This window comes from Typopeltis vanoorti, chromosome 17 (genome assembly GCF_054136105.1).
Source record: "Typopeltis vanoorti isolate ZY-2024b chromosome 17, IOZ_Tvanoo_1.0, whole genome shotgun sequence".
Classification (NCBI taxonomy): domain Eukaryota; kingdom Metazoa; phylum Arthropoda; class Arachnida; order Uropygi; family Thelyphonidae; genus Typopeltis; species Typopeltis vanoorti.
Window position 1 is genome coordinate 19,059,725 of NC_143565.1, and position 26,254 is coordinate 19,085,978.

Genomic DNA, 26,254 nt, shown 5'->3' on the forward strand with positions numbered 1-26,254 from the left:
AATGCCGCCGCCATTTTTTTTTTTTTTTTTTTTTTTCCTCTCTGCCGGTTACTAGGTCTAATAATAACGATTTCGTAATTTAGTTTAGACAAGAAAAAAAAACCCACACTAATATTACCGGTAGCGTACAACATTTACAGCCACTCTTACTCAAACAATTACGCATATATACTTAATTATTCCTAGTAAAAACTTATCTGAGGGGTGCTTAAGGGTCAAAGCTATATAACTGAGAGGAGACCTCCACATAGCCTTTAAAGGAATGAGGAGAACCGACCAGGGCTTCTGACCTAATGTCCAATCCTCACCTTCTCGTGGTGCACCCTGTTGGGTATCTACTTTGATACTGAACGAACGAGGATGGGCTGGCAATTTGGGATTTAGCCGACCAAATTGTATTCTTATTGGTTAAACCAAAATAAAAAATGATGGTACAACATGACAAAATTTCATGCCGGCTGGGGCGTCGCCCGGTTAAACAAGGCCCCCGTTGTTTTCGCCAGTGAACCAGGGCGAACAGCGAAAAGTCAGCTACTGGAACAAATCTGAAAACAAACCCCAACTCAACATCACCAGAGTTAAAGATCGGTACTATCAATGTAAGAAGCCTGAATGGCAAAGAAATGGAGCTAGCTGAGGAATTAGATAAGTACCAGATCGACATAATAGGGGTGACTGAAACAAAAAAGACCAAAACTGGTGAGATCTTTCTGAGCAATAAATACAAAAGGTTATATTCAGGCAATGACAATCAAGGAAAAGAAGGAGTAGCCATAGTATTCAACACAAAATACGAGGCTAATCTTCTTGAATGGCAGTCAGTCTCAAGTAGAGTAATGTGGGCAAATATGAGAATGGGGAACTGGACAATGAGACTTATTTGTGCCTATGGTCCCACAGAAGATTCTACTAAGGTAGAAGTGGAGGAATTTTTTGAGGCTTTAGAAAAAGCAACTGACACAATGAAAAAGGAAAAGTTGGTCCTTGTTGGGGATCTAAATAGTAGAGTAGGAAATGATTGTGAGACATACAAAAATATTTTGGGAAAATTTGGAGAAAAGAGCAAAGCTAATAATAATGGCAAATATCTGTTGGATTTCTGCTCAGGACATGGACTGGTTATTACTAACACCATGTTCCAGCATAAAAATGTGCACAAATTCACATGGAGAGAAGAGGCTAGGAATAAGAAAAGTCTCATTGACTATGTTATTGTTGATAGTGATGTTTTCTCCCTGGTGCAGGACACCAGAGTGTACAGAGGATTTGAAATTGGAAGTGATCACTATTTAGTCTTGAGCAGGATAAAATTGAATTTCATATTGAAAAGAATAACATGTAAGAAAGTTTTAAAGCGAATAAAAGTTGAGCAGCTCTCAGATGTGAACTGTAGACTAAAATACAGAAATATTATTGAAAAGAAAATGAAAGAGTTTGAGAACAGGAATCAAACCTTGGAGATTCAGTGGCAAACTCTGAAGGAAACATTGATTGATTCTGCCAGAGAGGCATGTGGTGAGGTTGTGTGCAAGGATAGAAAAATCAGAACTCCCTGGTGGACACAGGAAGTTAAAGAGGCAGTGAAGGAAAAGAAGAAAGCATATCAAAAGTTCCTGGCAAATAAGTCAGCTTTTACTCTTACAGAATACAGAGACAAATGTAAGAAAGCGAAACAGTGTGTAAAACTAGCTAAACAAAAGTCATGGGAGGACTTTGGCAAGAATATAGAAAATAAATATCAAGAAGGTGGCAAAATATTCTGGAGGTTGTTGAAGAAGCTTAGGAATGGAGGAAAGAGTGCTGTAAAAGGAATTAGAGATGATAAAGGTGAAATGAAAACAGGAGAAAAAGATATCCTTGAAGTATGGAGTAATTACTTTGAAAAACTGCTAAATGAAACAAGCAGTGATGACAGCACAGTGATAAAAAACACTGACCAGGCATGCAGTCAGGAATACATATCCATACTTGAAGTAGAAAAAGCCATCAAAGGCTTGAAATGTGGAAAGGCAGCAGGAGTAGATGATATTCGACCAGAAATGCTGAAGTATGGTGGTATAAGAGTCTTACAGTGGCTGCACTGCATAGTTCAGAAAGCCTGGACAGAGGGACGAATTCCCGATGATTGGAGTAGAGCTCTCATAGTACCCATATATAAAAAGGGAAATAAAACTGAATGTGAGAATTACAGAGGTATTTCCCTACTGAGTGTTCCTGGCAAGATCTATGCAAGTATACTTGAGAAACGGTTGAGAAGAATTGTGGAAGAAAAACTTGGTGAAGAACAAGCTGGATTCAGGCCAAATAGAGGCTGTCAGGATCAGATCTTCACTTTACGACAAATAGTCGAGAAAGCATGGGAATATAACAAAGATCTGTATTTAAGTTTTGTTGATTTGGAAAAGGCATATGACAAGGTGCCAAGAGAGAAGCTATTCAATACGCTGCAGTTATATGGTGTCAATGGGGCATTATATCAAGCAATACTTAGTCTTTATTTGAGTTGTGAGTCAGCAGTTAGAATTGAAGGAAGTACAGGAAGATGGTTTAATGTTAAATCTGGTGTGAGACAAGGATGTACATTATCCCCTCTGTTATTCATTATCTATATGGATCACATTATGAAGGAATGTGGTATTAAACCTGATATCAAAATTGGAGATGTTAATGTCAGCTCTTTGCTTTATGCGGATGATGTTATACTTCTAAATAAATCCACTACAAGTCTGCAGGATTCTCTGACTAAATTGAATAGCTGTTGTAATAGATATGGTATGAAGGTCAGCAATAAAAAGACAAAGACAATGAAAATAGGCAGAATCATTGAAAATGTCAACTGTGTTGTGAATGGAGAACCTGTGGAACAAGTAAAACATTTCAGCTACTTAGGCACAATTTTTACTGAAGATGGTAAACTAAATATAGAAATAGACAACAGAATCAGCAAAGCTGGTATCGTGGGATGTCAATTGAATAAATTCATATGGAATAAGAAAGAAATTAGTCGGAACACTAAATTAGCTGTATACAAGACTGTGTTCAAACCAATTTTAACTTATGGATCTGAGAGCTGGGTCAGAAGTAAAACACTTGACCAAAGGCTAGAGACCGCAGATATGAGAGTCCTGAGAAAGATTAGAGGCGTGAACAGATGGCATCAATGGCAATATCATATTAAAAATGAGGATATTAGGAAAGAACTTGACATTGTCAGCATCCAGGAATGCGTTAGCAGAGCTAATCTCAGATGGTATGGTCACTTAAATAGAATGGGAGAGGAAAGATTAGCAAAACAAGTGTTCTCTGCCAGGTTGGCAGGAAAACGACCCAGAGGAAGACCAAGATATAGGTGGATTGATACGGTACAAAGTGCCTTAGACGATAGAAATATAAGATCTGATAATGTTGGAGTCTTGACAAGTAACAGACTGATTTGGAGGAAAATTGTAGATAGGAAGTTAGTAATGATGTAATTTTTTTCATGTAGTACTGTCATATCCTGTACACCCCTTGAGGGTACATGGCAGGAATTTGATGATGATGATGATGAAAACTTATCTGAATCAGGAGCTCTTCAAAACACGTCCGCAGTACTTGGCCCACTAGCGCCCCCCAATATAGAAGTAAAAAAGTTCTATGGCTTTCTTGTATAATTCGAAATGTCCTTCCTGGTCAGAAGGATGAACTTTAGATTGAGCAGAACTAACTCTCATAGTACCTACCTATAAAAAGAAACATAAAACAACATGAGACTCACAGAAGACTCTCCTTACTTGAATATTCCACGTAAGATTTATGCAAGCATACATGAGAATAAGCTCAGAAAAATTTTCAACAAGGACAGATTTTTATTTTACTGATGAACAGTTTGACATACATGGTGCCAAGAAAAGAGCTGTTCTTTGTACTACAAGTAAATAATGTAAACGGAACATATGTCTTGCACTGAAGGTCAGTAGTAGAACTGAAAGAAATGTTCATAATTTTATATAAATTTAGGCATAAAGCAAGAGTATATGCCATAGCAGGTTTTTTGCATGGAACGTTGTGAATGATTGGGATGCATTGCCTGACAGCATGATGTCTGCAGACAATTTGAATGTGTTTAATAATAAAGTATAGAACTGAGTTTAACCATTTCTGATATCTAGTTTAATGCCACTAAGAAAAGTGACATTAAACTAGATATCAGAAATGGTTAAACTCAGTTCTATACTTTATATACAGTATAAAGCACAGTATGACACCTAAATAAATTTCCTATTCTGGCATCAAACACTTGTTTGAGTAACTCTGCCACTTTAGACCTTGAAAAAGGACTGATATGCAAGATCTGACAAAAAATAAATTTTGAAGTAAATAGTTGACAGAAAGATAGTAATAATGTAAACTTATTACTTTGCTTTATGTAATGTGTAGAACTATCATAGTATTCTGCATATCCAATAAAGAAATTATGATAACGACAGAAAAATTTCACTTAGATGATAGACAAGTTAATTTATTTTTTGTCATTAAAACTACTGATGCTTTTGAAATGGAGATAAGAACAGCACTGCACTACATACACTTACCAGCAATTCTGCAGCATGCACCAATAACAGATTACCTACCTTGCTTTAGTAATGGTGAAGGAATATCATGGATCCAACTAGTTGTGGATATACTTTTTCTGTTTTTGACCTTTGAACAGCTTTTTCACTAAGACAGGATAATCTCATTGTGTTGTCAGCAGAATGAGTCTCTCCAACTTTTGCTGCTCTAAGATTTTTTTTTTTTTTTAATAATTTTCTTGTATATTCATACTATTTTGCAACATCTTTACATGATCAGTAATACTTGTTCCATCTTAGTTCATGATAAAATCAATTCTTATTTAAAAACTTTCATGGCTCACACATGTACACACACACACACAGAATTTTATTCAAAACTTCCAATGTTATGTGAACATCATCAGGGAAGACAGACCAGTAACTACATTCAAAACAGTAATTCTTAACCTTTTTATTGGCCCGCACCCCAGTGAACTTAAATTTACATTCTCGCAACCCCTTAAAAAATGTGTTTTTTATTTGTTAGAAAATAAAATTTATCGCAAAACAATACATATATGTATCAACATAAAATCAAAATAACATATCAATTTTTAGCGACTAATTTATGCTTTTTCATAATAATATTTTGAAAGCGAGGTTCCTTTTTCAAAAGGGCTACGCGCACATATCATCACTTGCATTTAAGCGATTTCGGGTTTTTGTTTTTATGTGCAAAAGTGATGAAAATCCCATTTCGCAAAGATAGGTGGTAGCAAATGGTAGAAGTGTCTGCAAAGCAGCCTTCGCCAGTTGTGGAAATGGTTCTGAGTACACCAGAATTATTCTAAATCCTATTTATTAAATTCCATTTGAATACATGCACTGGCTCCCATTTCAATATGATCGTCTTTTATTAAATTACCATCATTTATAGAATTAAGATCAAAAAGCAATGGATACAGTATTCACCTCTTTGCCAATATCTCCCGTGGAAAAATTTCCATGAAAAGAATCAATTGTTGCAAATGTATTACAAAAAAAAATTTCAGATAAAATTGTGATTTTTTTTTGTTTTCCAGAACAATTTCATCAAGCAAGGGAAAGTTTGTAAAATTACCATTTTCAACTCGACGTATCCCAATTTTTAGTTTTTCAATAAAAACAAATAATTTTTCACTAGATGTTATTATGTTCTTACCATACCCTTGCATTGATATATTTAATTCATTTAGGCGAGCAAAAATATCTGCTAAGTAGGCCAATTGAATTACTGCATCTCTTCTTTCAAAGTGTTGAACTAAATTACAATTCTGGTTGGTAAGAAACTGAATAATCTCCTCACACGTTTAAAAAACCCTGTTAAACATACATCCCTGGAACATATTTCTTCGCAAAAAGCACGAAAGATATGATGATTAAGCGCCCGTCCTCGAATATAATTTACTATGTTTACCACTGTAGCTAAATATTTTTTTAAGTTCTCTGGAAAAGGTTTTGACGCAAGTGCATGGCAGTGCAACATGCAATGTGTTATTGTAACTTGCAGCATTTCATTTCTGATATAGGCAAAAAAAAAACGGAATTATTGCCTAACATCGTAGGGTGCACCAGCAGTACATATTGAACTAATCACATCCATTGGTATTTGATGTTTCAAGAAAAAGTTTTTAATCTGATTAAAAACATCAATTCTTTTGCCATCAGTTCCAGTTGATCACAAAATAAAAATTCTTCCAAAATTTCCTTTTCCTTTATGTATCACACATATACTAATAACTCACTGCAATTATCAACATCATTTGACTCATCCAATTGAATACACACTTTCAGAGGGCTGGTTTTAATATCTTGTACTACTTGCAATAAAATATCCTGACTGAATCACATCGTTTCATAATGGAATCTGCTGAATTTTCTTATGTGCTTCAGAACCTAATACGATTTTTTCAATTTCCAATGTACATGGTTTCACCAATTCTTCAGCTATTGTATGAGGCTTTTTTTCTTTACGTACAGATATGTCACCTGATAAGAAGCTTCTAGCTAAGGCTTCTGAACTACAGCAGAGTCAAATTTTGTAATGGTACCGCTGCTATCGAATCATGCCCTCTTAGACTTCAAGATGTTAAGTGTTTGTCCTGCAGCTTTACCACCATGCTGATTGTTGAAATGTTCTAAGTCTAACAACTATGACGGTTTAAGATTGGAGTTTGAAAATATTTTGCAACATAAAATGCATTGTGGTCTTTGAGTACCATCTTTCTCTATTGCACAAGTAAATCCGTAAGCAACATAATCGTCTTTCCATTGGTGTCTTTTTGACATAGCAAGGATTACTACAAATAATAAATTAATATTTGCATATTATTTAACTATGCATTTGGCCATGGTTCCTTAAGAAAATTATAAAATAACATGTAAACAAAAATTAATTTTAGTTCTTACTAAACTTTTCAAAATTCGAGAGAAAAAATTTAATCAACTGTTCTTTACTTAATGATTGACTGCCGGTAAAACAAAAAAATAGCATTCGTTTGTAACTTGATCCACTTTGTTGATGTTTGTACACAAAGAAATGAATATTTCGCATGACAATATCAAGCGTATACGCAGCAGGTATCCGTGCATTTGGCTCGGGTGCATGCGTGAATGGCAGTACATTTGGGGATATTTTTTGGATATAGTAGTTTTTAATTTCTTAAAATGTAACAATGCAAAAGTGGGAAGAGGGGGTGATGGAGAAATTGTTGGTGAACATGGCTTAGGCACCAGAAATGACAGAGGAGATCGCCTAGTCCAATTCTGTCAGGAAGAAGATCTAACAATAGCAAATACCTGGTTTAAACTTCCACCAAGAAGACTGTACACTTGGAAATCACCTCAAGATAACCAACATAATATTGTCAGAAATCAAATTGATTATATACTGATAAATAAAAGATTCCACAGTAGTATAAAGAGTGCAAAGACTTATCCTGGAGCAGATATCTCATCAGACCACAATCCCATAGTTGCAGAAGTACGTCTTAGATTAAAATCAGCTAAAAAATCACAAAAGAAGAAAAAGAAAATTGATGTAGAAAAACTGAAAGACCCAAACATAAATAAAAGTGCCAAGACACAGCTTAACCTGCGATTACAACAGATTAACATAGAAGAAAATAAAAGTGTGGAATCTCTTTGGAATAGCTTAAAGAATGCCATCGTAACAACAAGTATTGAAGAAGTAGGTTATGTGAATAATATAAAACAACAGGAATGGATGACAGATGAGATTCTTTCTCTTATTGATACAAGAAGAATGTATAAAAACAAAGACCTAGCCAGGTATACAGAAACACATAACATCATCAAGAAAAAAATAAAAGAAGCCAAGGAAAATTGGATGAAAAATTTATGTACTGAAATTGAATTGCTTCAGAAACAACATGATAATTTCAATCTGTATAAGAAAATCAATGAAATTTCCGGAAAACTGAGGAAAAAGCAAATAGTGTCTCTAAGAGACGAAAATGGAAAAATAGTTCTAGAAGAAGAGAATAAAGCACAGATTTGGATAAAATATGTAACAGAACTTTTCAATGATACTAGACAGAAGCCTATAAATATAAAAGATAACATTCAAGGACCAGCAATCATGAAATGCGAAATAGAGAATGCTATACAAACAAGTAAAACAGGAAAAGCCAGTGGACCAGATGGTGTGCAAACAGAATTTTTAAAATTAATCGAACCAGATAACATCAAACTTCTTGAAAAACTATTTAATAAAATATATGAAAGTGATGAATTTCCATCAGATTGGCTCAAATCTACGTTTATCACTATCCCAAAGAAACCCAAAGCGAATTCCTGTGGTGACTTCAGACTTATTAGTCTAATGAGCCAAACATTAAAAATATTTTTGAAAGTAATTCAGAATCGCATTTATAGAAAAAGTGAAGAAACTCTAAGTGAAACACAATTCGGCTTTCGGAATGGCTTTGGTACTAGAGAGGCCCTTTTCTGTACCCAAATATTGATACAAAAATGCATAGAAAAACAGAAATCTGTCTTTATGTATTTCATAGATTTTGAAAAAGCATTCGACAAAGTCAGACACACCAACTTAATAGAAATCCTTCAACAAATAAGGCTAGACGAACAAGACATAACACTAATAACAAATCTGTATTGGAATCAGTCAGCTACCGTTCAATTAGACAACATTACCACCAGTGACATTAACATCAAAAGAGGAGTGAGACAAGGATGTGTGCTCTCACCACTCTTGTTCAACATATATGCAGAGGTAATCTTTAAAAAAGCATTGGAAGAATGTCCAGAGGGAATCACAATAAATGGAAAGATTGTTAACAACCTACGATATGCAGACGACACCGTGCTAATTGCAGATAACATTATGGATCTCCAAAAACTCGTTGACAGAGTATACATAGAAAGCCAAAGAATGGGAATAAATATAAACATCAGCAAGACAAAATACATGATCATCAGCAAACATCCAGCCTCATCAATGAAACTGACACTCAATGGGAAAAATATTGATCAAGTGTCAAGATATAAATATCTTGGTTGCTGGCTTAATGAACGGTGGGATCCAGAAATAAATATAAAGACAAGGATTGAAGTTGCACGGCAGTCCTTCATGAAAATGAGAACACTATTCTGCAATAAAGACCTAAACATGGAAGTCAGATGCCGAATGCTGAAATGTTACGTGTGGTCTATTCTGCTCTATGGAGTTGAAACATGGACATTGAAGGCGACAACCATCAAGAAAATCGAAGCCTTTGAGATGTGGCTATACAGAAGAATGCTAAAGATATCATGGACAGAAAAAATTACCAATGAAGATGTCTTAAAATCCATTGGCAAAGCTAAACATCTTGTACAAATAATCAAGAAACGAAAAACATCATATCTTGGACACATCATGAGAAACAGCAAATACCAACTTCTACAAACTATTTTGGTAGGAAGAATTGATGGCAAAGGAACTAGAGGAAGAAAAAGAATATCATGGTTTGACAACATCAAGACGTGGACAGGAAAGAGCAGTGCACAACTGCTCAGATTAGCACAAGAGCGCAGTTTGTTCGCCAAGATGGTCGCTGACCTTCGATAGAAGATAGCACAATAAGAAGAAGAAGAAAATGTAACAAATAAAAAATATGTATAACTTATATTTAATGGTTCTTGGTGAAATAGAATAATATTGTATGGGTTGAAAGATTATATATCTTATTGTTGGAAGTTTTTTTTCCCACTTAGTTAGACTATAATAAATTTAGTTTAATCCTTTATCCAAGTGTAAGCAAACAAAGTTTGCATGCCTAAAGTATCTTCAGCACTGAGGCAACTCGTGGTAAAGGTGGACCAAGCTTTCATCACTCCTTGTCTTAGCATCTCCCATAATGCAAAGCACATCTCCTTGTGGACATGTATAATGCTATGCATTAAGGGAAGGGCCACCACCCAGAATGGTTTTGACCTTTACTAAATGTTCAAGTGCAGGTCAAACTCCAAAAACTCAGCGTTGGCTCTCTACCCAATGGCAGGCTCACCCCACCACAGAGAAGAGCCACTCATTTGCTCATATGTCATCTAAGGGGTAACAGCAATAGCTGTGCATCAGTTAAAACTTCATGGGCTACAGCATTGCCATTCATCACCCAAGCTTCCAACCGGTTTCGACCTTTGTTGAGGTCTCGTCAGTGGGAGCCAGACCCAGAGATGGATACTAAGGTGGAAGCAATGGAGAAGTCATATTTACCTATACGAGTTGCCAAAAGGTGTCTCACCTTATTATTAAATTACTCTGGATTTAGAGAAAGATGTTGGAGTTTCCCCCCCCCCCCACTTGGTTAGACTATAATAAATTTAGTTTAATCCTTTATCCCGGTTAAGCAAACAAAGTTTGCACCCGAAGTATCTTAAGGACTGAGGCAACTCGTGGTAAAGGTGGACCAAGCTCTCATCACTCCTTGTCTTAGTATCTCCCATAATGCAGTCTAACCAAGTGAAAAAAAAAAAAACCTCCAACATCTTTCTCTAAATCCAGAGTAATTTAATAATAAGGTGAGACACCTTTTGGCAACTCGTATAGGTAAATATGACTTCTCCATTGTTTCCACCTTAGTATCACCACTTCTGGTTCTGGCTCCCACTGACAAGACCTCAATAAAAGTCAAAACCGGTCTGGGGGGCCCTTCCCTTAATGCATAGCATTATACATGTCTGCAAGGAGATGTGCTTTGCATTATGGGAGATACTAAGACAAGGAGTGATGAGAGCTTGGTCCACCTTTACCGCGAGTTGCCTCAGGTGTTTGCGCCTGAAGTATTCTGAAAATACTTCAGGCGCAACACTTACACTTGGATAAAGGATTAAACTAAATTTATTATAGTCTAACCAAGTGGAAAAAAAAAAAATACAGAGTAATTTAATAATAAGGTGAGACACCTTTTGGTAACTCATATAGGTAAATATGACTTCTCCATTGCTTCCACCTTAGTATCACCACCTCTGTGTCTGGCTCCCACTGACAAGACCTCAATGAAGGTCAAAACTGGTCTGGGTAGTGGCCCTTCCCTTAACCCCCAACCAGCCAGGACGTATATATATATATATATATATGTTGATAAATCTAGATACGATTCTGTAACACCTATTGAATAACATGGATAAGAAGTGCAAGTTGGTCTCACTATTTCATCCACCTTGGCCAGTAGAGAGGTTAATGCATAGCATGATACATGTCTGCAAGGAGATGTTCTTTGCATTATGGGAGAGACTAAGACAAGGAGTGGTGAGAGCTTGGTCCACCTTTACCACGAGTTGCCTCAGTCCTGAAGATACTTCAGGCGCAAACTTTGTTTGCTTACACTTGGATAAAGGATTAAACTAAATTTATTATTATATATCTTAAATATAATTTAGTTTGCATAACTTTTTTCTCTCTTGGAAAAAGAGAATGTGATTTAGATAATTAGTCAATATATGCTGGAATATTTTCCAGCTCGCACCCCTGGTTAAGAAACACTGATTCAAAATATGAATTATAAGAATGAGTCATAGAGCATGTGCAAACTAGCTCATGTCACATTGCAGCTGAAGTATATGATTACATCATTACAGTTCAAATGAACAACTGTAAAAAATTATTTTAAAAATGAACTTCCCAAAACTTAGAGATTGGTATAAATAGTGAAAAAGTTATGCAAACTAAATTAAAAACAATCTGAATTCAAACCACGAATCCTAGGAATGAGTCCAAGTTTGTACATAGAGCTCATATGATCTGCTCTTCTGATTCCCTTTTGTATCTAAAAAAAGGTTGCTTTTAATTCAGATCGCTTTCAATTTTATTGAGTTCATCTATATAACTCAATAAAATTGAAAGCGATCTGAATTAAAAGCAACCTTTTTTTAGATACAAAAGGGAATCAGAAGAGCAGATCATATGAGCTCTATGTACAAACTTGGACTCGTTCCTAGGATTCGTGGTTTGAATTCAGATTGTTTTTAATTTTATTTAGTTACATGAACATCGTGGACATCATCTGTAGTTAGCAGTCTGTCTTCCAAATGATGTCCACGTAACTTTGGATGAAATATACTGAAATTTCTGAATAAAATTGCATACATTTTTTTTTTTTTTTATTACATGTAAGACATGAAAGTGGGGGTGCTTAAGGGTCAAAGCTGTATAACTGAGAGGAGACCTCCACATAGCCTTTAAAGGAATGCAGAGAACCGACCAGGGCTTCTGACCTAATGTCCAATTCTCACCTTCTCGTGGTGCACCCTGTTGGGTATCTACTTGGATACTGAACGAACGAGGATGGGCTGGCAATTTGGGATTTAGCCGACCAAATTGTATGCTTATTGGTTAAACCAAAATAAAAAATGATGGTACGATATGACAAAATTTCATGCCGGCTGGGGCGTCGCCCAGTTAATTAAGGTCCCCGTTGTTTTCGCCAGGGAACCAGGGCGAACAGCGAAAAGTCAGCTACCAAAACAAATCTGAAAACAAACCCCATCGACATAAGAAGCCTGAATGGCAAAGAAAGGAGCTAGCTGAGGAATTAGATAAGTACCAGATCTACATAATAGGGGTGACTAAAACAAAAAAGACCAAAACTGGTGAGATCTTTCTGATCAATAAATACAAAATGTTATATTCAGGCAATGACAATCAAGGAAAAGAAGGAGTAGCCATAGTATTCAACACAAAATACGAGGCTAATCTTCTTGAATGGCAGTCAGTCTCGAGTAGAGTAATGTGGGCAAATATGAGAATGGGGAACTGGACAATGAGACTTATTTGTGCCTATGGTCCCACAGAAGGTTCTACTAAGGTAGAAGTGGAGGAATTTTTTGAGGCTTTAGAAAAAACAACTGACACAATGAAAAAGGAAAAGTTGGTCCTTGTTGGATCTAAATAGCAGAGTAGGAAATGATTGTGAGACATACAAAAATATTGTGGGAAAATTTGGAGAAAAGAGCAAAGCTAATAATAATGGCAAATATCTGTTGGATTTCTTCTCAGGACATGGACTGGTTATTACTAACACCATGTTCCAACATAAAAATGTGCACAAATTCACATGGAGAGAAGAGGCAAGGAATAAGAAAAGTCTCATTGACTATGTTATTGTTGATAGTGATGTTTTCTCCCTTGTGCAGGACACCAGAGTGTACAGAGGATTTGAAATTGGAAGTGATCATTATTTAGTCTTGAGCAGGATAAAATTGAATTTCATATTGAAAAGAATAACATGTAAGAAAGTTTTAAAGCGAATAAAAGTTGAGCAGCTCTCAGATGTGAACTGTAGACTAAAATACACAAAGATTATTGAAAAAAAAATGAAAGAGTTTGAGAACAGGAATGAAACCTTGTTAAGTAATGCATGGGAAATGGTCAAGGGGTATTTACAAAAAGCATGCATAAGGTTAGGAGGATAAATCAGGTGGTAGTTAAATAGATGAGTATCATCATTTATGTTTTATATTTAGAGTTGAAAAAGAAGAAAATGTTACTGAGAGTACATAAGGAATAAGACAATTAGCAGGCTCATGAGCAACACAAAGCACAGGCAAGAAGAATGATTATCATAGAAAGAAAGTCAAAATCAAATTACAAGAGAAAACAGAAATTTTTCAAGCAGGCTAATAGAAATTCAATGAAGCTATTTTACTATATGGTGGGCAAAAGAAAGAATGATTATGGAATGATAAATTTAATCAATGCTGATGGTAGGAGAGAATAGAAACAAAAGAAATAGTTATACAGGACAGTGATAGGATTTATCCAAATTTCTGGGTTATAAAATGGCTGAATACTGAGGTTTTTATATTAAATTTTAATACTAAATTTTTTGCATACCAAGTGGTAAATAAATGGAATGGGTTGCCTGAAAGAATGATGGGTACAGTCCCTCTCAGTAGTCTTTAGGAAAAACATGATAGCCAATGTGTGATAGTGGGGAATATTTCCTGCAACAAGTCCTGGGACTTAATGGAGGTTCTTGCATAATAATAATAATACTATCGCACTGAATAAAAATTCAAAGTAAGCAGAAAACTAAAGGTTATTAATTTTAATAATAAAGAAGAAACATACTTGAACCATGCCATCTCACAGCGACAGATGGATTCGGTATATGTATTTGTGCATATAGACTGTTAGTAGAATATGAATTATAGCACTTCTGAGGATACTGATATCTCACATGAATAGGTAGATTTATCTGAGTTTCTTCGGTAATGTCCATAACATAAATATATATTGTAGAACCCAAGGACCTATATGCAGGAGCTTCTAGATTAACAAATTCTGGAACTAACACCTAAATAAAGATAAGAAATTTCATTAAACACATAATTTAAAAATAATTGTCAAATGAATTATGGCAAGAATAACAACATTTAATTTGATCAGTCTGCTAATCTAATAATAAATCATCATGTAGTTCTCCATAAGAATATTCATTTTTTCTCGTAAACATTGTATATGAACACAACATTCTACTTGGATACCGTTTACGGCAGCTTAATGACTTTTTATCTTATTTCAGCAGTAGTGAAATCAATAAATAATGAATGTTTATTTATTTATTCATGTGACCACTTTAATGAGCATCTATAATATTAGATGTATACACTAACAATTTTGCGATATTATGAAGCCCAGAAAATGAACACAACATTCTACTTGGATACCGTTTACGGCAGCTTAATGACTTTTTATCTTATTTCAGCAGTAGTGAAATCAATAAATAATGAATGTTTATTTATTTATTCATGTGACCACTTTAATGAGCATCTATAATATTAGATGTATACACTAACAATTTTGCGATATTATGAAGCCCAGAAAATGAACACAACATTCTACTTGGATACCGTTTACGGCAGCTTAATGACTTTTTATCTTATTTCAGCAGTAGTGAAATCAATAAATAATGAATGTTTATTTATTTATTCATGTGACCACTTTAATGAGCATCTATAATATTAGATGTATACACTAACAATTTTGCGATATTATGAAGCCCAGAAAATTCCTTCAAAAATGCAGAGTTTTTTCTGGGTCTTTTGAAGTGAAAATGTATAAATCTCAGATGAAGGATGCAGTGATTTTTCTACTGCAAACAGAAAATATTGGCTCAAGAACAAAAAATAACAATCCATCAATATTTTGATGTCTTGTGATTAGGCATTTTTATGTGACTTTCACCCACCAAAGGATATAAACTCTATAGCACATCAGATTAGTGCGCTGTAGGATAATGGTTAGATAATCCAGAATCCATACTCTAGAAGTCAAACATGGAAGCCATTTCAGTACTCTAGTAAGCAGGTTAGTGGCCTCACTGAATGATGAAATTCATTTATCACCTAAACGGCATTTAAAAAAGCATCTCTGTTGATAGTGAGATTTCAACCTATTATCTACTGGTTAGAGAGTAAATGTGCCATCTACTTGACCAACAAATCCTTGCTGCAAATCTACAATAAACATCCATAAGAAACGTAATCCCAAACAGGTATGGATAACTGTCAGCTATAATTGGATACTTTTAACATAGATCTAGTGCAAATCACTCCATGGATTTTGATTACAAATTCAAAACATTGTGATTTACCAATTTTTATAGAAATGCATGCTATAAGATTACAATTTGATTAGCACACCTGTTTATAGTTCAACTTTTAAACCACTGAACCTTTGTTGGTCTGGTTGGCAAATGGTTAGTATACTCGCTCTCTAAGCAACAGATTGAGGGTTCAACCCCCATCACGAGTACAGATGTTTGTCAATGTCTTTAGGAAAAAGATGAATTTTATATCCTGATGCAAGATCACTGCCCTGATTATTGGAGGCCTGAAAGTTCCATGTTTAGTCTCTAGAACAAAGTTTCTGGATTATTTAAAAAAATATAATAAAATAAAACTTTCACAGTTGGAATAGTCTTAGCCTTCCTCATGAAGTGTTCTAAAAGGAAAATCTCCTGCAGTTCTTAATATTCTTTTTTGAATATTGAGCATTATTCGGAAAAGATTTCCTCTCTCTTAATCGATGCTTACATAGAATAATAATGCTATAAGTTCTGAAATTTCTTGTGACACAGATTCTCAGATATTATTACTCGATTCAACATTCTTATATTATAAGTTCAATCACATACTATTTAAGGTAGTTATTCTTGATTAATTCTTTTAATTCACTTTCTCACATCTTGCATGCTTTCTCCTTCCACTTGTCTTATCCCTATAGTTGTCATCACCATTAATAATACTCTTTGTATCCACAAGAGTTATCTACTTATGTAGTTCATGGTCCTCTTTTAGCCTCAATGACTCAGCAGGTTTAGTTGAAGACCTTTGGTTGGAAAAGACCTGGATTTGATTCCCATCTATGATGCAAGAACCTTTGTCATGTCTTTCAGACCAAAGGTGAGTTATCTGGTCTCATACAGAGGTGAAGGATTTTTTCTCCTGGAAACTCAAGTGTTTCATCCCTTAAAACAGGCAAACCAGTCTATGACCATACACAATTACAGGCATAAAACACTGGGGATTGATGGTAGCTGCATTGAGCTCCCAGTTAGGAAGTAGTAATTTCTGACTAATACCTCATGTCGGATTCAAATGCCAATCCTGGAGTAAGAACAACCAGATGATCCCAATCAGTAGCAGCATATAACTGTGTAATGTGTCCTGTTAACCTCTTTCTTGCATCAAACAAGCTTGAACTTATTTTCTATATTACTTTTTGAGATTTCTACTCTGGTTGGATTTAATTCCTCTTCAAGTCATTAGCAATAGTCCCCTTGCCTTTTCTGTCAAGCGGGTCACACTAATGTCTATAATTTATTGTTTGTTATGTTACATCTATCAAGAACATCTTGTCTTTATTCCTGATGCTTCTGCCATAGCATACATATATGACAGCCAACTACTGGACTGATTTCAGGGGAACTCTGAAAATAAAACTTGTACAAGCAGGATGGTAAAGCTGAATACCAAACAAAATCCACCACCATATTTCCACAGTTATCACTTTCTTTACAAAACTAGTCCAGCGGACATCTCTAACATAATTTCATTTTTTTCTCTCACTCTCCATATCATTATACTCATCAACCTCTTAATTTAGTACAGATCCATGCTTTTTTTTTTTACAGTTACCTAGATACATCTAATTGCCCTAACTATTCATCTCCACTCTTTCAATGAACAATAATTTTTCCAAGCCCCTGACAGCAAAGGGAATTCAAATGTAATCTATTCTGTGAGCACAACTCTTTAAGAACACCAAATAATCCTATACATTAACATAGGGTACTGTCATTTAACAATGACAATTTGTAGAATTGTTGGAGCAAAGTAAGTTATTTTTTGGAATATTTTTGAAGAATTATATGCATTTCACCAAAAATTTCTTTAATTAGTGACTAAATTGAGGGACTGAATGTGCATTAATTATTAAGGTTATTAGTAGGTTTGGTAGAGAATTTTATGTATAACAGTTAACAAATGCAGTAAAAACAACCAGATGCACAGCACAAAAATCAAGTGTATTGAGGTGTGGATTTTACTAAGATGGTTCATTATCAGGAGTGTAATATGTATGTATATGTGAATGTGACAGATGTGTTTGTAGAAGTGAGAATCTGAAGAAATTGTGATACATTAATCGCAGGAGTACAGCAGATGTGTTCTTTCAGGAAGATCTCAACAGACTATGTGAGTGAACAAGTGAGTGAAGCTATCAGTTTAATGTTGAAAAGTGCAACATTTAGTATGCAAAACTGGAAGGCAGAGTATACAATTAATGGAGAAATTTTGAAGGAGGTGGAAGAGATGAGGGATCTAGTGATAGTAGCTGAGACTTGAAGTTTAAGGGTCACACTAATAAAATTGTAAGAACACTACTGCAGATTATGGCAATAACAAAGAGGATATGTATTGACATTCAGAAGTAAAGATGTTACTAGATGGTTCCTTTATATAAGGGAAGCATAACTTCTTTGCCACATGAACTACTAAGCACAAATTTGATCACCTGGTTTTCAAGGGAATGTACTGGAGAGTGTCCAGAGAAGGTTTACTAAGTCAGTGCTGGGTCTATGAAATGCCAGATATGAGAGTGAGAGAATGCAAGTTTGCAGAGCCCTGTGAATAGAAGGAGAGGGGGATGTAATTGAGGCATATATGCCGGTGAGGGGTTGTTACCACATTAATGTGGAGGAGATTTTTCATAGCATAGAAGGGAGAGAGGGAATGAGTGTCAGATATAGGAATGATAGAAAAGTAAAGAATGGAAACAGCAGGAGAGAGAGGGAATGAGAGGAATGTAAGGGAGCACCGGGACTAGGAATAGAGTGATGTCAGGAAGGCAGGTAAGTAGGGGAGAACAGAGAGAAACTGTTACAGGAGAGAGAGAGTGAGTGATGCATATGAGCAATCGAGGAATAGGGTGGTAAGATGTGTAATGTATGGGGACTCAATGATTTGTGGTGTTCAAGATAGGCTGCGTGAGGAGTGTTTGCCAGGAGGAAAGATAGAAAGTGTGGCTTTGGCAGTTAAGAGAGGTGAAAGCATGGACAACATTATTGTGATGGTGGGAACAAATGACTTGAGTGGTGGTGCAAATAGGGCAACGAGAGATATGAGATTCTTGCTTGAGGTGGTACGAAAGAAGACACAGAGAGGAAAGATAGTGTGTGTGTTGCCTAGGTATGATAATGAAGAGCTGAGCAGAAGAGCAGTGATATTGAATGGCATAATAGCGAGAATGTGTCAGAAGAAAGGGTTGGAATATGTGGATGCTTGGAGTGCATTTGAGGACAGAGAGGAATTGTATGCACACCAAGCATCCAATTAGGTATCTGGAGAGATTGCTGTCCTGAATGAGTCAGTGTGACCCAGTCTGGATGGTAGCAGGGGTAACCTCTTGTGGGAATGGGTACTTGGGAGAAGGGGGAAGACATCAGGTAACGGTGAGCCCAGTGGAGTCTAGAGGGGATAATCCTGGGTAAAGAAACAATGGCATTTTAATGCTTTATACTAATGCCAGGAGTATTCGGAATAAGGGAGAGGAATTAGTGACACTGATAGCATCAGCCTGGCCAAAGATTATTGGGATCACCGAGACGTGGTCAGAAGAGGATATAATAACAGGAATAGAAGTAGCTGGGAATAGCATTTTTCAGCAGGATAGGAAGGGAAAGCACGGTGGTGGAGTACTGCTTATACGTGATGATCTATGCCCTCTAAGAGTGGAGGCTTTGGAAGTCTGTGACACTAATGATTTTGAAAGCATATGGTGTGAGGTGGAGTTGGGCAAGACAGAATATTTAGTGGGGTGTTGCTACAAACCAAGGAGCACAGAGGATGGGGACCACGAGATGTTGAAACAGTTGAGCGTAGCAAGTGCAAGAAGAATGATTGTTATGGGAGATTTTAACTATAGCAGTATAAATTGGAGAGAGGAAGATGCATGTAGCAATAAGGGAATGGAATTTCTAGAATTCTTGAGGGACAAATATCTTTGGCAACATGTAACAGAGGGAACAAGAGGTTCAAGAGTTTTAGATTTGGTTATAGCATCAGAAGAGTTGATAATAACTGAAATGACATCTCTCTCTCACCAGTTGGAGAGAGTGACCATATGGTTTTGACTTGGAAAATGAATAGACATACAGGAGTCAAAGAGACAGGAAAGTATGTGGAATTATAAAGCAGGTGATTATAATGGTCTTAGACGTCAACTTGGTGAATTTTCGTGGAGGGAGGAATTGGAAGGCCGGGATATCATTAGTGCTTGGGAAATCGTGAAGGAATATTTGTTAGCAGCAATGGTAAGCTGTATTCCACGAGTGAAGAAGAGGACACAATTTGGAGTAGAGTGGATGACAAACAATATTAAACAGGAATTGCATGCAAAAAAGAGGCTATGGAAGAGATATAAGGAGACAGGTGAAGAGAAGATGCATGAAGAATATAAGAGACAGGCCAGGAGAGTGACTAGTATGGTAAGGAAGGCAAAACTGGAATATGAGAAAAGATTGGCCCGTAGATCCAAGGAAAATCCTAGGGAATTTTTTAGCTATGTGGCCAGTAGGAGGAGAAATGACTGTGGAAGAGTGACATTGCGGGATAAAAATGGGAATAGAGTGACTGATGCAGAGGACATAGTGGAATTGTTCAATGAATTTTTGTTGGAGTATTTCATCCTAGAGGAATCAATTTTAATGCTAGAGGGATAGGGAAGGTTCAAGGTTTAGAGGTGCAGGAGGAGAGTGTGTTCTACATACTGAGTACTCTAGATGTTAGTAAAGCTGTGGGACTAGATGGTATTTCACCACAAGTTTTGAGAGAATGTGCTAAGAAACTGACAGTGCTTTTGACCTGTCTTTTCAATGAAAGTCTAGCTGAAGGAAAGGTGCCCATGGAATGGAAGGAAGGTAAGATAGTGCCATTGCATAAGGGCGGTAGCAGACTAGAAGTGTATAATTATAGAACAGTTTGTGTGTCATCAGTAGTTAGTAAGATCTTGGAGAAAGTAGTGAGGGACCTTATACAGCATTGGGTAGATGTGGGTAATGTTATCTGTGAGAGTCAACATGGATTTGTGAAGGGGTGCTCTTGTTTTAGCAATATGCTAGCCTTTTATGATAAAGTTACAAGATCATTAGATGAGGGAAGGGCATATACTGCCATTTTCCTAGACTTAGCAAAGGCATTTGACAGGGTGCCACATGATAAGCTGATATTCAAGTTGCAGCACATGGGTGCTGGGCCCAGGTGCCAGGTCGAAACTAGTCTGGGTAGTGACCCTTCCCTTAATCCCTCAACCAGGCCCAGGAGCCAGGTCGAAACTAGTCTGGGTAGTGGCCCTTCCCTTAATGCATAGCATTAGACATATCCGCAAGGAGATGTGTTTTGCATTATGGGAGATACTGAGATAGGAGTGATGTTAGCTTGCTCCACCTTTGCAAGGAGTCGCCCTGGTGTTGTACCGCCTTACCCCAGTCCTGAGGATACTTTCAGGCGCAAACTTTGTTTGCCCACAATTGGATAAAGGATTAAACTAAATTTATTATGATAGACTTTTAAACTGTTGAGAGGTGGTTACAGGATTGACACTGGGGAGTTCCTTCGCTTGGTTGAACAGCGGGAAGGAGTCATGACAAGGGGCCATCCCTGGAAGTTATGAAAGGAAACTGTGAGAAAGAGGGTGAGGAGTGGTTTCTTTGCATGGAGGGTGGTTGAACCATGGAATGCATTGCCTGATGGAGTGGTGAGATCGAGAACGGTCAATGAGTTTAAGGAGTGGTATGATAGACCGTGTTTCCTAGGAGGGACCTCCCTCGATGAGTCTTGATAGACTTGTGTTTCTTAGAAAGGACCTCCCATGATGAGTCTTTTGACTCCATGGAGGCCTGAATAATAATAATAATAGTAATAGAGAGAGAGAGGCAAGGGTAGAACAAGCAGCCATCCCTGCAACCTGTATAAGGAGGGTATGAGCAGGGCAGTGAGAAGCAGGTTCTTTGCATGATGAATTGAATGCATTGCCTGGAGTGTGATGAGTGTAGAAACTGTGAATGAGTTTAAGGCACAGTTCGATGATCTTTTTTTTTTCTTTTTTTTTTTTTGCATGAGAGAGAGTGTATGGACCTCCTGTGATGAGTCCTTTGACTGAATGGAGGTCAGATAATAATGATACAGCAGAGTCCACTCGGTGAATTATTTGCAATCACAGCACTGTGATTGAAATTACTAAGTTCACTCCTATCATACCATGATTAGAAACTTATAATCTTGATTTGTTTGTTTTCATCATCACTCAATAACTCCTTCATATCTTCTCTCATATACCATACTTATCTCCTTTTATATCATTTGTTCCAATCAATACAATCATGTCATCCACTGATTCTACTTGCCTACATATTGCTTCAGATACATCATATCTTGGATCCTGGAAAGGATCCAAGATATGATGTATGTGATATCTTTCATTGCTTGATCAAGTACACAGCTGATTATGGAATCATCATGTGCACATGCGCACACACACACACATCTTTTTTTTTTATTATTTGTTTTTGCTTTCTTGAACTCTCCTTTTGTTCTTCACGTGTTGTTTCATCTCCTTTTCTGCTATTTGTTGAGCACTTTTCTATAACTCCCATGTAGTATTGCATATCACTTCAATATGTTCAATGTTTTGTTGCACTGTTCATTTTTCCTTATTTCTTTCATACCTCTTTTCTCACACTCATCTCTTTCATAATGCTATCATTATCTTGCATTCTAACAACTCCATTCTTGCTCTTGCCTTCTGCTTAATATAAATAAGTTTGAAATGATACAAAATCGAGTTTGTATATAAAATTTCATATTTTAATTTTATTACTGTAAAAAAAAAAAGGTAAAAATATTCTCAATGTATATCATCGATAGTAACCAATTGTCATTACAGTATCCATGTTGTATTTGTGAGATGTGTTCAAATATTTTTGGACTGACCATCAGACAACATTAGTGCAGTTAGTACAACGTTGTCTCACTAGGTCCATTTTTATGTGAATCCTGCTCATGAAATTTAAACATATGGTACATTAGTATTCATAGTGTGAGGGAGTTAAGGGTTATAATCTGGCCCAGAGAAACATTATCAAGCCATTTCAGATCTCCAATTATAATGTGGTCTCATAACAGGAAATAAAATTCATCTACCACCTAAATTTAATATGCATTTTAAAACATATGTATGTGTATATTAAAAATTTGATATTTTCTCAAAATTGCTTTGTTTCTGCTTGAATTAAAAAAAATAACCACTATTTCTTTTTAATTATTTTAACATAATTATTTTTATATTCTGCTCATTTTCAGTCTTTCTGTAGATGTACAGCAGCAAAAAAAAAAAAAAAAAAAAGTATAATCCTAAATTGTATCATTAATCATGTGCAATACTAATCAAGTAGCGACTCTCATGCAATACTAATCAAGAAGTGACCACACCTAAACAGAAGAGTGCAAGAGAATTAATTGAAGGTTGACACTACAAAAGTTAATTTTCTGAAATTATGTATGTGCACAAGTTGAATCAAAGTGTGGAGATAACCTGATGCTGCATCCAAAAAATGCATTAAAGTATGTCAAATAATAATACATGAAGTAGAATACAGAGTAGTATGCAATCGCAATCCAATGGCATAAAAAATATTAAAAAATCATTATCAAACGTCTCAAAAAACTAATCTATGTTTAAAGTATATATGACTTACTTAAAATAAGTCATATTATTATATATATATATATATATTATTAACATCCATGGAGTCAGAGACTCATATATATATATATATATATATATATATATATATATATATATATATTATTATTAACATCCATGGAGTCAGAGACTCATATATATATATATATATATATATATATATATATATATATATATAATTATTTTTTTAACTTGGGGATATTGTATATTAGGGTTACCAAGTAATAATAAGTTTAGTTTAATCCTTTATCCAAGTGTGAGCAAACAAAGTTTGCACCTGAAAGTATCTTCAGGACTGGGGTAAGATTATAAAATTACTTGGTAACCCTAATATATATATATATATATATATATATATATATATATGTATGTACATGTATTAAAATATACTTGTATTTGTATGAAAATATGTACTTGAAAATATGGTACTGCACAAAAAAAGTGCACAAAATTTATTATTAAAAAATGAATCGCTTTTTCAGAATGATCTCAGAATTAATGAAAACAGCAGTAATTTCTAGAAATCTACATATTTTGCGTCTGTTTTACCTCTGGTCCACCAAAATCTCTTAAAGCAGCTACTTGATAGGGGTCTACATAAATACTTGATGGTAAAGATTCTGTAATCAGAAGATCAAGTGATACTAAATGACTGGAAGGGATGTGAACTAGGCGTATGTCTGTAAGAAGATCCCTATAAATATATTTAAGTGACATAAATCAATTTAAGTGCAAAACCAAGCACATTAACTGTTTACTGACAACTAAGTTTAATAGAAGCATTCCATTTATTTTTAATTACCATTCATATTAAATTTATCTTGTCACAGGATATCTGCTTTAGACACTGGATAATCTATCATTCGACTCTTACCACCTCTACTTTCACTATCCTCTTAGACAATGTATTTCATGCACCTCCCGCTTTCTCTCAATCTTATTCACAATCTCATACAAACTTCAAAAATTAGCAACCTTCACATCTTTGGAAGTTTCAAAACAATCTCGCCGGTGACCACTAAAAAATTTACTTAATAGCTTAAGTGTCTCAATCATATTATGCCTTCTTTCTACCAAATTCTCCAGATTAAAAGCTGTCAATCCATTCTCGCAGGCAACATACCACAGTTCTAGTATCATTTTCATTACTCACTTTTGTAACATCTATAAGAAGATGCGCAATATTAGTACTATTACTAATAATCCTCTGCGTCACATTTTGTACACTAAATCTTTCCCATCACTGTACTGACAATATTTTTTTTTGTCATGATATTTTTCTATTATGAATACAATAAAATTACGGCAATCACGAGAGTTACATTAATTATGCTAAAATAAATAAATAAATAAAATTGATATTGTTGTGAATCACTAACGCAAAGCATATATGAAGCGTAAATCTTACTAATTACTGACTACAACTCCAAGATTTTATAAATAATGATTTAGAGCATAAGAATTCGACGCTACAAAAATGGTACATAAGCCCACCTGTGAAACCCACTGTTTACAGAATTCCGAGATATTGCTGCCTCACAATGCTCTTCACAAGATTCTTCGCGAACATCATAGCACTGGTAACACGCATTTAATAGCAAAATTATGCCTATAAAATATTCAATTCCTAAATTCCAGTTCATCTGAAGAAACATAAATATTAAAATCTTAAGTCGACTACATATAAACAATGAACAAACATTTACTCCACCGTCATATAGCTCAAACGAAGCTTGATTCCAACTACACGTTATTCAACAGCAGCTGATTATCGCGCTCATGTTTTCATTTTTTGATTGGCTGTTCAATTAAAAAAAAAAAAAAAAAGTCAAGTAAATATAACAATACATGTACTACTTTTTCTATTACAAAGAATATAGTCTTGTAATTTGTTAGTGATCACAGCACTTAGAGGACATTAGTATATCGAAATAATTAAAAAAATACAGATCGCCTTACACTAAACACTACCTGCTCATTAAAAAAAAGAAAAGAAAAAAAGAGGATGCTAAACAGGAATTTGATGCAGTAATATCACACAGCTGCGAATAAAATAATTAAACGTAACTTGATTTACTACGATTTATTATAGTACCTATAATAAATACGCGCTTAAAAGTCTCACACCAAGGATATATATATGTAAATAAGGCTTGTCGGGGGGTTATTGGAATTTATTACAAACAACTAAGAGTAGTATTTTGTCTGTTAATTCCATGTGTTTTACAGCCAGTGGCCTACGTTGTGGATAAAAAACGGAGGAGGTGACAGGTTAACTAAATTTTAAGGCAAGACAAGCTTTATAAATTCAATAATCTATACAAGCTCGTCAACAGTAGGCGGTTGCTCAGGAACACTTATTCGCTTATAAACTGGAAAAGCAATTGGAAATTAAGTACTGGAAACGTTTTATAAAACATTAGGCATCGTAGCCATCAGTAATATGATGCATAAACATATTAAACACCAATAAATAACATCTGTTTAAGCACTATTGTTCCCGCACGCAGAATGATACAATACAATTATTATTATTATTATTGCACGGGGACCTCCATGAGTTCTAAGACTCATTCATGGGAGACCCAAACCAACACAATATCTAATATCTATCATACCTCTCTTTGAATAATTAACAGACAAAGCACTCACAACTGACTCAGGAAACCTGTTCCATTCATTCACCACTCTCCATGCGAAGAAATCTAGTCCGCACGCCCCCCCCCCTGCTAACTGCACTTTTACCCATCTTCCAGGGATTACCTCTTGTTCTGCTCTATGCATCGTGAGGTACAGTGATTCATATTATGTTAGTACCATGTTTTGAAAAGTCCTGCAAATTGCTTATTTGAGTTGTTCTGTCATTGCGTATATTGCTTGCTGCAGGACA

General features: G+C 35.4%; 1 protein-coding gene across 1 annotated transcript in view; it reads right to left on the reverse strand.

Moving 5' to 3' along the window:
- The window catches only part of LOC150097203 (GPI alpha-1,4-mannosyltransferase I, stabilizing subunit-like), a 47,589-nt gene extending 22,487 nt beyond the window's left edge, over positions 1-25,102 (reverse strand). Inside the window, exons 1-3 of the mRNA XM_090407482.1 lie at positions 24,859-25,102; positions 23,914-24,058; positions 14,170-14,395 (exon numbers count right to left, since the gene is read on the reverse strand). Coding sequence (XP_090263608.1) covers positions 14,170-14,395; positions 23,914-24,058; positions 24,859-25,019 — 532 coding nt within the window. The 5' untranslated portion in view covers positions 25,020-25,102. The remainder of the gene's footprint in view (positions 1-14,169; positions 14,396-23,913; positions 24,059-24,858) is intronic.
- Between the last annotated feature and the right edge of the window lie 1,152 nt (positions 25,103-26,254).